This window comes from Lepisma saccharinum, chromosome 4 (genome assembly GCF_977018435.1).
Source record: "Lepisma saccharinum chromosome 4, izLepSacc3.1, whole genome shotgun sequence".
NCBI classification, from domain to species: domain Eukaryota; kingdom Metazoa; phylum Arthropoda; class Insecta; order Zygentoma; family Lepismatidae; genus Lepisma; species Lepisma saccharinum.
Genome location: NC_139232.1, coordinates 60,110,820 through 60,127,391, shown reverse-complemented (window position 1 = coordinate 60,127,391; position 16,572 = coordinate 60,110,820). Strand labels below are relative to the sequence as shown.

Here is a 16,572-nt window from a genome sequence, read left to right as displayed (position 1 = left end):
TGCTATAAAAATCTACTTATCGCCGTAGAATTAGGCAACACACATAATGCCTTGCAGGGAAGCGAGTATTTCAGGATAAAGGTGTCCCAAGTTTTATTGCCGGTGTCTGTACATACCAGACCACACGCGCGCGCATAGTAGAAAAAATTTAGCTTCTCGGCACTTGTTAGTGGTTGGGTTTCCACATTGTCTGCTTCCGATTGGTTCATCTGAGCAGAAATTAAAGCAATTCTTTACGAATTTGACTACTCTTCTACTACGTGGAAGAGAAGTTGGCATTTGAGTGCCTTCAGAGAAGGACACCCCTAAACTAATTGAAGGTAGTGGGGATGAGGAAAAACAATAAACATCGTACAGTATAATACACATGACTGCCAATTAAACTAGAATATTTTTAAGGAGTTTTTCACTTCTTACGCGGATTATAATATACATACAAACATTTTTAAAGTTTTGTGTGCTATCGAACTACATTGACATGAGAAGAGCAAACAGGTTGCATACCTATACAGGATAAATTGTATTTACGCCCGGTTAGGAGCTCTGTACCCGTATAAGCCGCGCGGCCTCATTTTCTACATATTTTAGTGGGAAAAAAAGGTGTGAGCAACTGCCGTCAACATTTGCTGCAAACACTATGTTTTATACCATTGATAAATGATTATTCAGATGTTGTTTCAAACAGCATTTGAACTCCATACTCAATGGATGCTGGTAGATTATAAATAGGGTGGTTTCTAAATTGGTGTGTTCGCTATTTGCTGCTATAAGGGGAAAAGTAAATTATCTGAAAGAACTCTTCCAAAAGTAGCTGATATGGAAGTTTTCCATATGTTGACAAACCTTTCAACACGAAATCTGTAACGCTAAACACTTGAGAAACAGACCGTTATGAATATTTCACACCGAAGCGACAAACGACACGCGACATTGGGACAATTGGGAACGAACCAATCAGCAGCAACGTTTCACACCGTATCGGCTTGACAGGCCTCACAATCCTGCGTTCAATTCGAGTCGCTTGTCGCTTCGATGTGGATTCTCCCTAAAAGAACATTCAGAAGACAATACTAGGATTAAAAATAAACGACACATAACATGAAACACTATGAATGGATAAACCAGGCTACAATTACAGTCGCCAAGGTCTCTTTAGCAACAAGGATGCAGTTTGAAACCACATGCGACAAAGAGAAAGGTCGGTATTTAAGGCGCAGAGGGAGGGGGTCGTCTGCCGCCTACGTTATGTTAAATGTGACTGCCCCCCCCAACAACCCTCTGCCTCCCCACTAGTGCCATCACTGTTGAACTGATTACATGTATCTACCTTGTCATTTGACAGTGTTTTTGGTAATACTGATTTCAGAACAGCATTGCTAAATAATTTAACAATAGCAGGAACTCTCGAATAGGATCAAGAAAATGAACACACTTACATAAAAACAAATAGTTGTTTACGTATATATACATTCATAGAACAGGTGAGCCATTGCGTATTTCTTGATTGAAAGATTTTTGCTTCTTCTCTCATGACTCTGGGTTTTCCAAATCCAAAAGCGTGAGATAGGCTTGATGTGTGCTGTCTGTTGTTTGTCTGTTGCCATCAGGCGAGTATTAAATCTTACGGACTGTCGCATGTCGTGAGTCCCGTCCCCACACAGGAGGCGTAGGCCATCGTGTGCGGGATGACGTTTTGCTCCATGACCCCTGTGAAGAGATGGGACCAAGGTCCTCTGGCGAAGATGACAACATCGTCACCCCCATGAGTTTCGCTCGTCATGGGGAACACGGAGGGGAATGTGTAGCCATCGGCCGCTAGGAAAACAAAATTGAAAAACTGAGCTTCAGGTGCAAACTACAAATATAATTAGTGTATTTTTCTTTTAAAAATGCTCTAAAAATGTAGATATGTTGTGCGGTCTGTCTTATTGAGTATGAATGAATTTATGGATAATTTAACCGTACTTCGCCAGACTAGTTTCCCAGTTTAAGTCAAGACGTATACAAATTACTAGAGTGCAATTATTTCCGTAACAGCTCTGGTAGTTTCGCACTTGCAAATTCAGGATGGGTCTGAAACCTTCAATAACCTAGCGAAACGTTGAAGTCATCGCACCTATCGCTAGCCTTCTTGCTTATGCTCTACAATGTTAGTTAGGTCCTCTAGCTAAACTAGCGTAGTCAGCTGTAGACACAAAAAATAGATCCGATTACACTATATGCTAGCACGTATTTTAATTCTGTGATGTTAATGTATCGAGGTTATTAGTAGCACTAAGTCTATAGAGAGCCTAATTGCTTGACACTTGATATCTTGACGAACTGCAATTGCAATTTATACAGGTTATTGCCTACGTCGCTAATTACAGCATATTAATGGCATCAATAACATTTTGTATTTCGTATATATAGTGACATTGTTACCAAGTACTTACTCGTATCATCATTGCTGAGGTCATATCGACCGCCTTCGCTCGTGGGCCTTTTGTAGCCTGGACCGTTGGCATAGTTCAACGTAGTGTACGGTAAACCATCTACGTCAGAAGTGCCTCCGATATCTGAAATTTCAAAAATTTACCTTAGAATTTGTCCATAAGCATTACCGTTTCATCACAAAAACGCTACATTATATGACCAATTGAGAATTGAGTGCGTCGCAGTTGGAACATAAATGGCTACTTTTCTTTGTTCATTGATGTTAAACTGGGAAGGGGGGAAAAGAATGTTTCACTGGTATTAGATACGTTAATCGTCATAGTAGTGCGCACGCACACGCAGGCGCACTCAACTTTAAAGGGGAGTTGAACTGCCGAAGAAATTGAATACAATTATAAATAGGAAAATTAAGCGAACCAATTATGTTGCTCAGTCTTGTTCTTCGGAAAAATGAAATCCAAAGAGGAAGTTTCTGTTCTCTCACAACTTTCTCCCCTCTGTTTGGCTGTTGTGTGTATTCATAAATTCTGTAGTTTAACAGCCTTTCGAGCTGCAAGCTACATTATCTATTTCCATTTTGTTTTACGTCGCTTTTCTATTTCTCTACGTTAATTACAACGACATGGATGAAATATTAATTGATGGAATAGATGTAAGAGAACAAACACACACATATCCATATGCTACTCAAAATTTCAACCTAAACGCACGGCCACGAACATAGGTGGTTGGGCAGAATTGCGCTGGTGCCACATGTAGGGAAAGCAAAGCGATTGTGGGACAAAAGTCGCTGGTTCCCGCGCACTGTGTGGCAACGTCAACCGGGCTGCGTTGCCTAGTTCGAGTGTCAGACCGACCTCTGTCCGGGGCACTTTCGTGTCATCCATGATCTTTCGAGCAAATACTGTCTGTTTGTATCACATGGATTACAAAGACCAACACTACAATGCGATCTGTCATTCTCTTAAACCTTCGAACACACGGGGTTGTGACCTGACGTAATTAGCAACAGCGCCAAGTTCTGCCACCCGCCTAAATTCATGGCCGTGCGTTTAAGAATGCTTGATACGCTAAAATCTTCATCCATGGTGTGGCCATTGCAGCTTTTTTCTGGCTTTCTGGATCGGTGTTCTCACGATCCTGGTGGAACATTACTCACAAGGAGAAGAAAATGTCCAGCTTTTATTTGCAAAAATGGCCCCTTTTTATGCAACATCACTATAGTACCACAACCACTTACCGAGAATGGGATTGCCCCTTTGAGGATAGCCGCTGATGGATATGGTGTGAGCGTGGTCAGAGGTGACAACAAGAAGAGTGTCCTCCTCATTCGTCAGCTCCATTGCTGTCTTGATGGCCTCGTCAAACTGGATGGTCTCCTCCAGGGACCGCAGGGGATGACCCGAGTGGTGGGCGTGGTCAATGCGACCTCCTGAAGGAGAAAAAGCACATGGATTATGCAAAAGCAAAGAATTAACTAAAAAAATAATAAAAGTTAAGTACAAACTAACTTTCTAGCATTCCTAAATCTGAACAGTCTCTTTTTATCTGTCCTCAATCTCATTCTAGGATAACGTCATTTTTCTGCCACTAATCACGATCCATGAGGATGAAATTGATGAAGGAACACTCACAAAGAACACTCGTGTACAGACCAGGATTCGAACCAGGTACCCATGACGTCGTAGCGCAGGGCCGGTACCCAGTATTACATATACCGTGTAGAGAAATTATTGGAGACATATTAATGCTACAAAAAATGTTGTTGACTTCATCATTGTAGACAATTCCATGTACTCTATAACGTTTTGCTCATTTCGATGCTAGGAATCCTTGTTGAAGAATGATATTTTCTAACCTATGCAATCACGTGACAAACATTCGCAGTTGACACTAACATTTATTTCTGTCAGAGGGCGAGAAAATGTGGTATGGTAGGGATAGACTACAGGAATGCTGTGGATTATAAATATTTCTTACAAAATTTACGAATTGCTTTTTAAATGCAAGCAAATCAAATATCCTAGGATAAGCAATGTGTGTGTGTGCGGTGATAGATGAAGATTCACACCCACTTTGCAAAATCAAAATTCATAACTTTTGCAGGTACTTTAAAATAATTTTCCAGACTACTGTATAATGATTTACCTTGATAATAAATAAGAATTATACTTCAACTTTGCAAGTTAATCAAATGAACATTTTTTAAAATAAATTAAAAATAAAGAAAAATAACCTTTTTTATGTACAATATTACTCCAATAGGAAGAGCGCTGGCAAGAAAAAAAAGGATAAGTGTTTTCGGTTACCAATTTTGGCAAACAAAACTCATTTAATTCCCCTGACTTTTCCAGGTTTTGAAGGCTTTCAAAAAATTCCCTGTGTTTTCAATGACCTCACTCCTAAACTGGTTTTCCCGACTTATCCAAGTACTCCAGGATTTTCACGCCAGTGGGAACCTTGTAAATGAATTATCTGGAGCGAACGAAGATTAGTAACTTCACCCTGACACTGTCTCTTCTGGGATAACATTGATTCCATGACGTATTTTCGCTTTTAGAATCTTATTCGACAATAAAAATAAATACCAGTGGCAACCAAGAAGTTATTAAATTGAGTTGCATACATGTAGGATAGAAAATGCCATTTTCAACAGCTCGTAGCATCATTTTTTTTTGTCTTCATGTCCTCTACACAGTGTAAAAGTTGTCAGTGTTGTACATTCACACCCTTGCGTATTTATGATCAATACAACTACAAGTGTAAAAGAAGAAAAGTTGCAGTAAAATAAATTACGACTGATATAATCTCGTAAATAACAATGTACTTAATTATTCGAGTGTTTTGGAATAATAACAGTATCTCTTATAAGTACTTCAGACAAATTTTTGACAAAATAAATCTAGGAACGCTTCCACTGTGAAGTGGATTCTCCTATTTACATTATATTCATTAACCCTCAGCCATTGACTGGCGGAATCGATATCAGTTACAGAAAAATCCTGATGGTGGAGAAAGAAAAGGTTTTTTTATCTTTCTGCTGCAAGGTGGCGAAAAGGGACCACAGACATTGCGGTGCAGGTGGAGAGCTAAATGCGCACTTATATCGTTGACCCGGTGGAGGCACATAGTGGTTCGGATCCCACATTACCTAGGTAAACTGTAAGTCCAGCCCCAATTAGCCTTACTGTGCATAAAGTGGACTTAGAACACCAACTCAATCATTATATCGTTGGTTTTTGTATTGCAGCCAACGAGTAACCTTCCTTCCATAGTAATGTAAAGAGTATACACAATTCCTCTATGAAAAATATGTGAAGCATTAGTGACACTGTAATCGAAGAAACCATTCAATAATCAATAATTTCTTCTTTGTCGAGTGTCAAACAACTGTTTTTGACTCATGAAAAATTCAAAACAATTTTAATAATGTACACAGTATTCTACAGAATGTCCTGCATAACCAGTACAATGCCTATAGAGGTGCAAGAGTCTTCCTTTATTAACTTATCAAATATTATTATTAGAAGGGCAAGTTGTGTCAGAGCCGAGACGACTTCCGTGGCGGAATGGTTAGCACGGCGCAGTTCGACGGCAGGGGAGGGGGAGGGGAGCGGGAGGGGGGGCAAAACCTGGCCTGGGCATAAGCGTTCTTTGTGAGTGTCCCTTCTTCAATTTCATTATAGCATCACTCATCTCCATCGTCGCGATCAGGCAAAAGTGGTAGAAAAGTGACGAGGTAACAGTTCGATATATCGGAAACACATTTCTTCATTTCTACAGAAGAAACTTCTTACGGAAATGAGTTTCTCCAAGCTTTCCAACGTTCGTCGAGGTATTTTCTTTCATCGTGGAATTTATTTGACCGGGAAATCATATATTTTTCAAGAGAAATATCTCACCGACGCACAATTGCCATGCACTGCATGTTCGATGACGTAACCCACTGTCAGTGTTTCAAACTCCTTTTTTTTTACTATGCTTGCCTAACCTAACCTTATGGAAATGGTTCGTGGGGCTATCCGTGAATGGTTCTGGGGCTATCCGTGAATGGTTCGTGGGCTATCCGTCAATGGTTCGTGGGGCTATCCGTCAGCTAATTTGCACACGTGACGAACAAGATAGTAGGTATTTTTCGGTGAAGAAGGTTGAAACACTGCATACCCACAACGTGAGTCAAGATGCGCCCGCCATATTGTGTTTTACGGAAGCGAAGGAAGGAATCAAAAAAAGCACTCTAAATGTTAAAAATTGTGTTTGTTTTCGTGTAAAAAGCATAATGGCAACTTGAACTATGTTCCGCAATACAATATTGGAAAGTACGAACCATGCGAAACACAAAATATCAGATTTTAATGTGTTTCCGATATATCGAACTGTTACCAGTGACGATAAATAATTTGAATTCTTGTTTTAAGTCCATTTTATGCACAGAAAGGCTAATCGGGACTGGATCTATAGTTTAAAGTGTTATCCGAACCGCTGTGCCATGTGCCTGCACCGGGTATCGAACCCGGAACCCCTTGATTACAAGGCGACAACGTTACAACTACGCGATCACAGAGGCACGCTAAATAACAAAAATAAAATAAAATCATAATTTTGCCTTTCACAAAAATTAACAACCGTCAAATCCAATACGTACAACGCCCCGACGGGGATGGTGCTCGACCGCACACCCTCGAAAATTTCTACTTCCTTTGTTTTTCAATCTGCAGATTTTGATGTTTTACGATGCCTAAAATGTATTTGGGCAGTTCACTGGCAATTTTATAGTACAAAAATGATCATTGCATATACCTATATCCCGTTTGTTAAGTTGAGGCTGTTGTAGAATTAGCCAAACATTAGAATAAACTCCTGGATCCACGTACTCGTACAGTGGGATCCATGAGTATTACCGTGCAAATTGTCCATCACCATGTTCGTGCACTTTATTTGGATCAATAAGAGCTTCAAGAATTAAAAGAAAACTCAAAACAAGCAATTTATTCTTAGTTTTCACCGTCTAGATCCGGCGGCATCACCCATCTCAATAATCCAGCGATGGTGATATGAAATCGAAAATAAAGTATTCCCGGATAACAATATTACGTCTTCTTCACGTCAGCCAGAGTGCTATAAAGAAAAGTAGCTGGGGATGTAAGAGGGAGTGGGGCGACGCAGCCAATATGACAATATTACGTCACGTGTAAAATGTATACTTATGACAGAAGTTGTCTATGTAAGCAGGAGCTAGTGATGGCATCATAGTGGGGCAGGGGGGCGGGTGCCATAGTTCACTGCCAAACGAGTGCATGAAAGAGCCAGATCTGGCTCCAAACGAGCGAAGCTGGCAACAGTGATCGGCAGCTGCCGAAGAGAGAAGGACGTAGGGGAAATTGTTCCTCTCCCCCTTAAGTCCCACAAAGCGGTTATTTCATCAAATGGTCGAATTCCATTACCATTCTTCCAATTTTACTATTTTCGTATTTGCATACTTTCTCGCCAGCCTTTGTGTGTAGTAGTTAAAATTACATTCTCCGAGTGCCTGCAAGGTAAGCTTTTTTCCTTTGTGTTCAATTACTCTCGTCTATTTAATAAATTTGTCATTCATTCTCATCTCTATTAACCATAGAGGAGGAACAAAATGTAGATGAAGAAAGAGTAGAGTCGAGGTTACGTAATACTGAACTGCATAATCTGTATTCACCTCCTAAATTAAATGAAGAATACGTAACGATCTATGAAATAATTAGATGCATGGATATAATGAATCTCCAAATGCCAGTTATTCAGCCATCATTTTCAAGACAGGAACTTGACAATCAGGAATGCAGTATCAGACATTATCTAAGCTCTTCCTGGTCACCAATGGCGGAAACATGTAAACAAGTGAAACCAGGAAGAGGATAGAGGTAACTGACTCTGCATTTGCTTAGTAAAATCGATCAGAATAAATATCTGGGAGGAGAGAGACCATGAGGCGGTTTTGAGCGAGATTGGGAGGGGCAGGACTGCGATTTGAGCGAGGAAACGTCGGAGAGAGCTGCAAATCAAGCTCTCGACACACAGTACAGTTACCATCATAATTACTCACAGTGGGAGATCCATCTCCAGGCAGAGACAGGTATACTTTTCCATTTACCATGTTGATCCAGTCTTTGGGTGTATAAAACTCAAGTGTTGTGTTTTGCCATATATGTGTACGTTTATCATCTCTCGCACCTTACCATCAAGCTTACCATGAATAGCGAGTTGGTCCATAATCAAGGATGAATGATGAGTGAGCTACACTAACCCAATTCGATCCCACATACCGAAGGGTATGTTACGAATACGTCGATAGGGGGGGCTATAAGGCGCACTTGGGAGAGGAAAGAAGAACTTGGACGCAAAACCGGACTGGAAACATCAATAGAGCGGTTCAGTTTCATTAGTACATTCTTTAGTAACATTCGGTTGGAGAGTTCATTTTTATTATTAGCCATCAACTCTGGGCAAGTCCAGGTACCAGGGGAAATAAGATTACTATTGGTCCTCCCACTGCTCAAAAGATTACACCAGCCGACTAAGCAGCTTACAGAAGTTCATTGCCTCGGAGCAATTCTTATGAATTTCTGGTGTAGTTGTACATTTGGAAGAGTTCAGATGAAATTGAAAATTACCGTTATCATCAAATTAATCAAAACATTATATTTTCAAAAGATTATTTAGGTTTCAATTACTGTGCATACATTTTAATAAAACAATTATTGACATTCAATATTTACGTGGTTTTGTAATCAATATAAATTAATGTCCTTGTGCTCTCACCTATGAAGAAAAAATACAAGCTTGATATTTTTAGAGCGTAATTTGAATTGTCTAAAATGTACATCTGTTAGAGATAATAGCATTAATAGGCTGTTATGACGACGATACATAGTGTATTAATCTTTTTCTGTTCCTCAACGGTCGCGAGGTGCCGTGGTGCACTGTAATCTTGCCCGGTGGACCAGTCAGGCCGCCCTGATTACAGAGTCCTTATTGGGAAGCATGATGGTAACAAACTTGTAAGAAGCTCAAGACCAAGTTTGAGGGACAATTTAGAGACGGACAGAAGAAAATTGGCAAGGTTGGTAAATGTTGAATGGATCTTGTCCAAGACAGAACATATGGAAACGGTATGTTGCTGCGACAATGAACCTACGGGTTTAGGAATCCTAGAGAGTTCGTTTGTTTGTTTGGAGTCTATAAGATTCCCAAAGTGTTAGTAGTTTGGAGGTACAAAACAGGCTTAAAATAAGTAATATATTTTTAAAAAAACTAAATCTAGATTATCGAATGAAAATCTGTAACTGCAAAACCCTTTCTAGATTGGATTGAAGAAACACATGAATTTGTTCATTCTGGCATAATGTGTCATCACACAAATCATATTTGTGAGGGTCTCACCTTCAACGAAAAGAATAAATCCGTTCTCGTCCCTTTGCAGCCTTTTGATAGCAACGGAGACCATCTCCGAGAGTGTGGGTTCGGTTTCCGGGTTGGCCTCAATGAAGTAGTTCATGTGGCTGGTTTCGAATAATCCTGAGAATAAAAAAATAACCAAATATATAATGATTTATAAGTATATTGATTGATTGATTGATTTGGTGTTTTAAGTCCACTTTATGCACAGTAAGGCTAACGGGACTGGACCTACAGTTTAAAGTGGGATCCGAACCACTATGTGCCTCCACCGGGAATTGAACCCGGGACCCCCTTACAAGGCGACGACGCTACCACTGCGCCATCGCAGTAAGTATATTGACGTACAATAAAAATGCTCGTGGATTTCAAAACTTTACTCTCTTTTTACTTGTATGAGCAAACTTCGGTATGAGAAAAATCATTTCATATCCGCATCCAACCATTTCTAACTTTTATATTGCCAAAACAGATCAACGGGAGGACTATATAATATTTAATCCGCATACGATTTGGTGTTAATACATGTTATGTTAACATGATTTGAATTATTGTTAATTGTTATTCAGGGGGTCCTGCGTTCAAACGCATGACGCTCTCGGCTTTAGTGCGAACGGTCATGGACTTGATTACCGGAGGGAGCCCTCACAAATTTTGCGTTCACTCAGTGTGGCGAGGACTTGTGGAGCTACTTGAAAAGATGTAGCGAGGTCCGGTCTCTATAGCCAGAATACAGCGGAGATGGGACTCGGTCAGCTGACCAATCATCACCACCCAATGGAAACGCCGCTCTGGCAGGTCGTGGCCCTTAGAGGGCTGTTGTACCTTGGAGTTTAGTTTTTCATATTGTTAAACACTTTAATTCATAGATAACATTGAAATGGTGTAAAACAAAAGGGGGGTTTCGGGGGTTCAACTTCACCAAAATACTTTCTTCATAATAATACCAATAACGAATTATAATTACAATTGCTTTTAGCAAATATCTATAGCGAAAACCAGATTTCAATCAGGTGTCCTGTACTTAAAACTAGTTCTCAGTAGTCACATTTTAGTTTAAACCAAATTTTCGTAGTTGACTTACGAATTATGGTAACTTTGCCTCGGATTTTTTTTACAATATGTTGATTAGGCTTAAACTAGAATGCGACTAGTGAAAATTAGTTTTGATTATAGTTCTATTACTTAAATATTTTGGTCCTCTTATTATTGCTTTTAGTCTAGATAAGGTGTTTATCTACACACAGTGACCTTTAATTAAGAATGTTTGTTTGTTTTCCTGTAAAACCTGTCTTTCCTATGCTTATTAATCGACCTGTATATTATGAGGGGCACAAATAACCTTACTATAGAGCCACTCAACTTCTTAATTTCACTCAATCAATCATAAAAACTAGTTTTATCTATATTTAGATTCCAACTGTAAGATAACGGTTTGTGACAATTGTGACGTCACATCCCACCTAACTCTATGCCACAATTTTAAACCCTACAAGCATCCCATCAGTTATCGCCAAGGCTCGACCAAATATCCCCCATCTAACAATTCCCAATTTGAGTGATTTATATATATCGGGGTGTGTGTGTGTGTTGTGTTTACCCAGAAGGTACTCAGTGTTGTCCAAGTCCACATTAAGCAGTTGTTCCTTGTTCCAGACATAGGCATACGAGGCGTTAATCTCGGCTTTCTGTTGCTGCCATTGACTGATGAGGTCCTTGCCGTCCCTTCTGTGACCCCCGGCTAGGTGCTCTTCGTCCGCCACTTCTTGAGGTCGGAACTCCAGACGTCCACCGCCCATGATCACCTGCGTGGGTATAAGGAAGGTTCATCACAAATTCTCAAGTTCTCGACTTCGTTTTCCACAGCAAACGAGTATGGAGATTACTAAGCCCACATGAACATCGTGTGGTATGCAACATTCTAGGCTATTTGTCACCGGACACAAATACTGATAATGAAAATATGATTATCCAGGTGACTATTGTTGGCATTTTTGCGCAATTCTTGTAGGGTATGTCCACTGCTAAAAGTTTTGTCCATTATCAAGAGATCTTAAACGTAGAATTCCTTTAAAACCAATTTAAGGACTAGGTGAAGACGAAATTCTTAATTTATAAGAAATCTTTGTTATTTACAGTGGATTTTGAATCTTTTGACAAGACACTAACTGTTTCCTATGTCGAGAAACTCTGCAGTCATATGCGTTGGGAGGAATATTAGAACAGGTACTTCGATCCTCTCGAAATTGTTCTGGTTCATTTCAAGTTACAGGAAAGCAGAAAGTTTGTTATTTTTATTGTTAAATAACAGAAAAAAGTTCAGTTAGTATTCGAGCAGAATAACCAAAGTAAAAACGGCGTTAGATCAAAAAATAAATTCAGCGTAAAATACGGAAACCAGCTTATGCCTTTACACTCTACCATTTAAACAAAGATTAAAATTTCCAAAATTCCAAAACAACATTAATTTAATGACTAAAGTTTCCCCCTGGGGTCGAGAGGCAACCCAGGGTAAGGTGAAGTGAACATATAACCTCTCCCTTGCCAAGACCGCAGTGTGTGTTTGATGAACACATACTTCTCGAGGTGACCCTGATTTCGCTAAACACTGTGGATCTAGACTGGGAAGTCGATAAAAATTCCTTAAGAGGGGCAGCAAGCAGCCTCTTCAGTACTGACCTAGAGTCGATGAGGACATCAGTCCAAAAGAGTCTAGAACCAGACAGTCACAGGCGGAGTTGGAGCAACAGAATGGCTGTGACACTGCGAGGGATTAAACCCTCCAAACTGGCAGGCCGGAAAGCCATAAGAAGGTAGCCCCTTCATTCGGATAGACTCACCGTAGGGCTAATAACCCACGTGACGTCGAAATTCATTTTATTCAGAGAAGACGTAAAGTAGATGCCGGACAGGTCAAATGGAAACGACAAGGCAAGGAAAGGAAAATGATTATTGGGATATGGAATATACAGGAAAAGAATGTGACATAATAGAAGAAATGGAAGAATACAAGATTAAAATCTTAGGCACAAGCGAGACCAAAAGGAAAGGATCAGGAGAGATGCTGATGAATAAGGGATATACCTTAATATTCTCAGAAGAAGATAAGAAAGCAAGAGCAAAAGAAGGTGTAGGTATAATATTTGAAGAAGAATGTACGAAGAAAATTGGGAACCAATTACATCAAGAATATTAAGAGTAGATATGGAAATGGAGGAGAAGATATCACTTATTCAGATCTATGCACCTGCAGAGGATGCAAATTAATGTGAAAAAAGAATTTTTTCTATGTCAACCTACAGAATGCTATGAATAAGGCTAAGGACTTCGCGAGACATGTGATCATCATGGAAGACTGGAATGCCAGAATTGGAAATAAACCAGAGAAGGAGAACGAGTGTATGGGAAAGCATACAGCGGAACCAGTGAAAAATAGCAATGGAGAAATAATGATTAAATATTGTGTAGACAATAATTTACTTATAGGAAATACATTTTTCCATATAAAACATAAAACAGTACATAAAATAACATTTGTAGCAGAAAGGAGAAGAGCAAAAAGTGCAATATATTATTTCACTTACACAGAAAATACAAGGTATGCAATACAAGATGTCAGAGTGTAAAGAAGTGCAGAACTAAGCACCGAACATAAATTACTAATAATGAAAACAAGATTTCAGGAACCTAAACAAATACAAAAAGGAAAGCACACAAAAATTAAAATAGGAGAACTAAGAACAGAATGCAAGCAAAAATAATTTAAAAGACAAGTGAAAGAAGAGTTGAGCAAAAGAGAGAGAGAGCTAAGTATCCAGAACCAAGATAAAGAAGAATTAGAAGCAAGATGGAATATTCTAAAAAAAAAAAGTATTGATTAAGACAGCTACAGAAGTTTGTGGCTTAACAACCATAGGAGATCAAAGGAAAAGATCAAGATGGTGGAATAACGTGGTTAAAGAAATAGTTAAAAGGAAGAAACAAGCATGCAAGAGGTACATGGAAAATAAGACAGAGGAGAAATGGAAAGAGTATGTTCAGAGAAGAAATGAAACAAAAGAAGCAGTCCGACAAGCAAAGAAAGAATCATGGTAAGAGTTTGGGTCAGAAATAGAGAAAAACTATCAAGGGAGTAGTCGAAAGTTCTGGCAGACAGTAAAAGCAATGAAAGGAAAATATGATAAGAGAATAAGAAACATAGAAGATGAATCCGGAAAGATCCAAACAGAAACTGAAGATATATTGAAGATATGGAGTAAGTATTACGAAAACACATTTAGATATGAAAATGGGAATACGAATGAAGAAGATGCAATAGAGAGTGCAAATGTAGAAGAGGATGGAAGAAATGAAATAAAAATGCAAGAAGTAGAGGATGCAATAAAGAGAGTGAAATTAGAAAACGCAGCAGGAGCAGACGGGGGATACCCAGAACTAATAAAGATGGGAGGAAAGAAAGTTGTACAATGGTTGTGGAAGATTTGTAATGAAGCATTGAAAAGAATTAAAATGTCCAAAGATTGGGAAAGAACCATGATCATACCAATCCACTAAAAGGGTAGCACTGTAAAATGTTAAAATTATAGAGCAATCTGTCTATCTTCAGATGTTCTAAAAATATACACAAGAATCGTAGAAAGAAGGCTAAGAGATGAAGTAGACGAGGAGTTAGAAGAAGAACAAGCATCCTTCAGCAGAGGAAGACAAATGCAAGATCACATTTTCACGCTACAAGTTATAGATAAATTCCTTGGCAGAGAAAAATAACTATTTGTAGCCATTTTGGGTTTAAAGGCAGCTTTCGATACAGTACCACGTCAGCATTACATAAAATAGGAGCCTCAGAAAAACTAGTAAGAAGAATACAAAGTGTCTACAAGACTGTTAAAGGAATAGTGAGAATAAGAGGCAAGAAATCAAAAGAATTCAACATGAATAAAGTAGTTAAACAAGGAGATAGCCTCAGCCCCTTACTATTTTTACTCGAGGTTGGACTGTAATTAAAAATTAACTAGTAGACCTACATAAAAACGAGTTCCATCAAAATTTAGCTTATTCAATTCTGCGTTAAGCTATTATAACGATTTTTTTTCTTCGAGAATGCCTTCGATTTCCTATCGTCGTGAGAACAGAAAAAGAAGTGCCGTTTTTTTGGTGTTTTCCAAACAACCATTCTCTTTGAAGTTTCACAAAATGGCGTTGCTTATTTTGTTATATGTCTATCTAAACTAAACCGAACGTGACTAATTTGTTCTAAAACAACGAGATGATAATTATTTTTATTTTTATTTGGAGGCACTTGTGACGAAACTCACGTTTCGAGAGGGAAGTTTGGAGGCTCTTCTGACGAGGTGTTTTTCTTCTTGTGAGTGATTCAATATTTTTTTTCTGAAATCTTCCTGAAGATTTACGATCAACCAAGGAATCTATTAGTCAGTGTTATAATAATAATAATAATAATAATAATAATAATAATAATAATAATAATAATAATAATAAACATTTGTTAACAACTATGACACCATATCGTGTTTCTTAGCGTATTTGCTACTAGTATTTTATGTCATTGTGATGCAGTTTGTAAAGCGCTCTGGTACTGCTTATTTTGCGACTAGACTACACGGCTGGCCTTACCTTGATGTTACTTCCGGTTTCTCCATTGACCAACTGTTCAGCAATGTCGTCACATACGTCTGGATTCTGCCCACTCGTTGTGATTTCGTGGTCGTTCTCCCAGTCTCTGTTGGCCACGTGAGAATACGCACCGGCTGGCGAGGCATGGGTTATGCGTGTGGTTGTCACAATCCCCGTGCCCTTTCCGGCTTCCTGAAATCAAACGAATGATCAAATGTGAGGCGACCGGGAACGAAAATAAACGGGAAGATTTACCAAAGCAAAGATAGTAAAAATGAAAACTGTGACTAGGACAGTACTATACTCTGTCCCATGAGTCTCTGGAGCAAGAGAACAGAAACATACCCTCTGCGCAAGTAATGACTCGAGAGGGCTCGACCAATGAACACGTGAGATGGAGAGGATTTACATGGAGACAGCACCGCGTACTGCTAAGCTCCACCCACCTGCTTTCTCCCCTTCTCTATTGTTATGCGAGGTATTGCTCCAACGACTCCTGGGGCGTAGTATAGGCCACTTGATGCACAGTTAAAGTGGAGACAACCAGTATAACAGTTGCCCGAATAAGGCTTTCATACATTACAAGCGATGATTTTTCTCTTAGAATTGAATCGCGATAAGGGTGAATGAGTGACAAATATTATCAGCAACCTGTAAAAAGGCGTATTCAATCATTCATTTCTTCCAGACCAAAATCCTGGAATTTTTTAACATTATTATCTGTAATATCGCCTAAATACACACACAGATGTTCGCCACAAGGAACATTTTTCCTACTTTTTACATTGTATTAACAAACTGTTCCGTGTTATCTTCAGATAATTACTATTTACACTGATAAACATTCCAATCTATTCAAAATTCAAGTATCAAAGCTTTGCAAACAATTGTTAGACTTTTTAAAAAATCTGAAGATAATTCTCGACAAGCGAACTTCTGCAGAAAATCCATTTTAAGCGATTGGCAAGACACAGGATTAGCCCACAGCTTCAATGATAGAACTCATAAGATGAGGACCTTATGGTAGCGATTGCGGAACGTGGTGTAGAATTTACCGAACGTTCAAGGCAA

At 39.1% G+C, this 16,572-nt stretch overlaps 1 protein-coding gene across 1 annotated transcript in view; it reads right to left on the bottom strand.

Annotated features, from left to right (window-relative positions):
• Window positions 1-1,491: 1,491 nt before the first annotated feature.
• The window catches only part of LOC145987165 (alkaline phosphatase-like), a 60,608-nt gene continuing 45,527 nt past the window's right edge, over window positions 1,492-16,572 (bottom strand). Inside the window, exons 5-10 of the mRNA XM_083121676.1 lie at window positions 15,502-15,693; window positions 11,468-11,672; window positions 9,853-9,987; window positions 3,677-3,868; window positions 2,436-2,558; window positions 1,492-1,815 (exon numbers count right to left, since the gene is read on the bottom strand). Coding sequence (XP_082977802.1) covers window positions 1,622-1,815; window positions 2,436-2,558; window positions 3,677-3,868; window positions 9,853-9,987; window positions 11,468-11,672; window positions 15,502-15,693 — 1,041 coding nt within the window. The 3' untranslated portion in view covers window positions 1,492-1,621. The remainder of the gene's footprint in view (window positions 1,816-2,435; window positions 2,559-3,676; window positions 3,869-9,852; window positions 9,988-11,467; window positions 11,673-15,501; window positions 15,694-16,572) is intronic.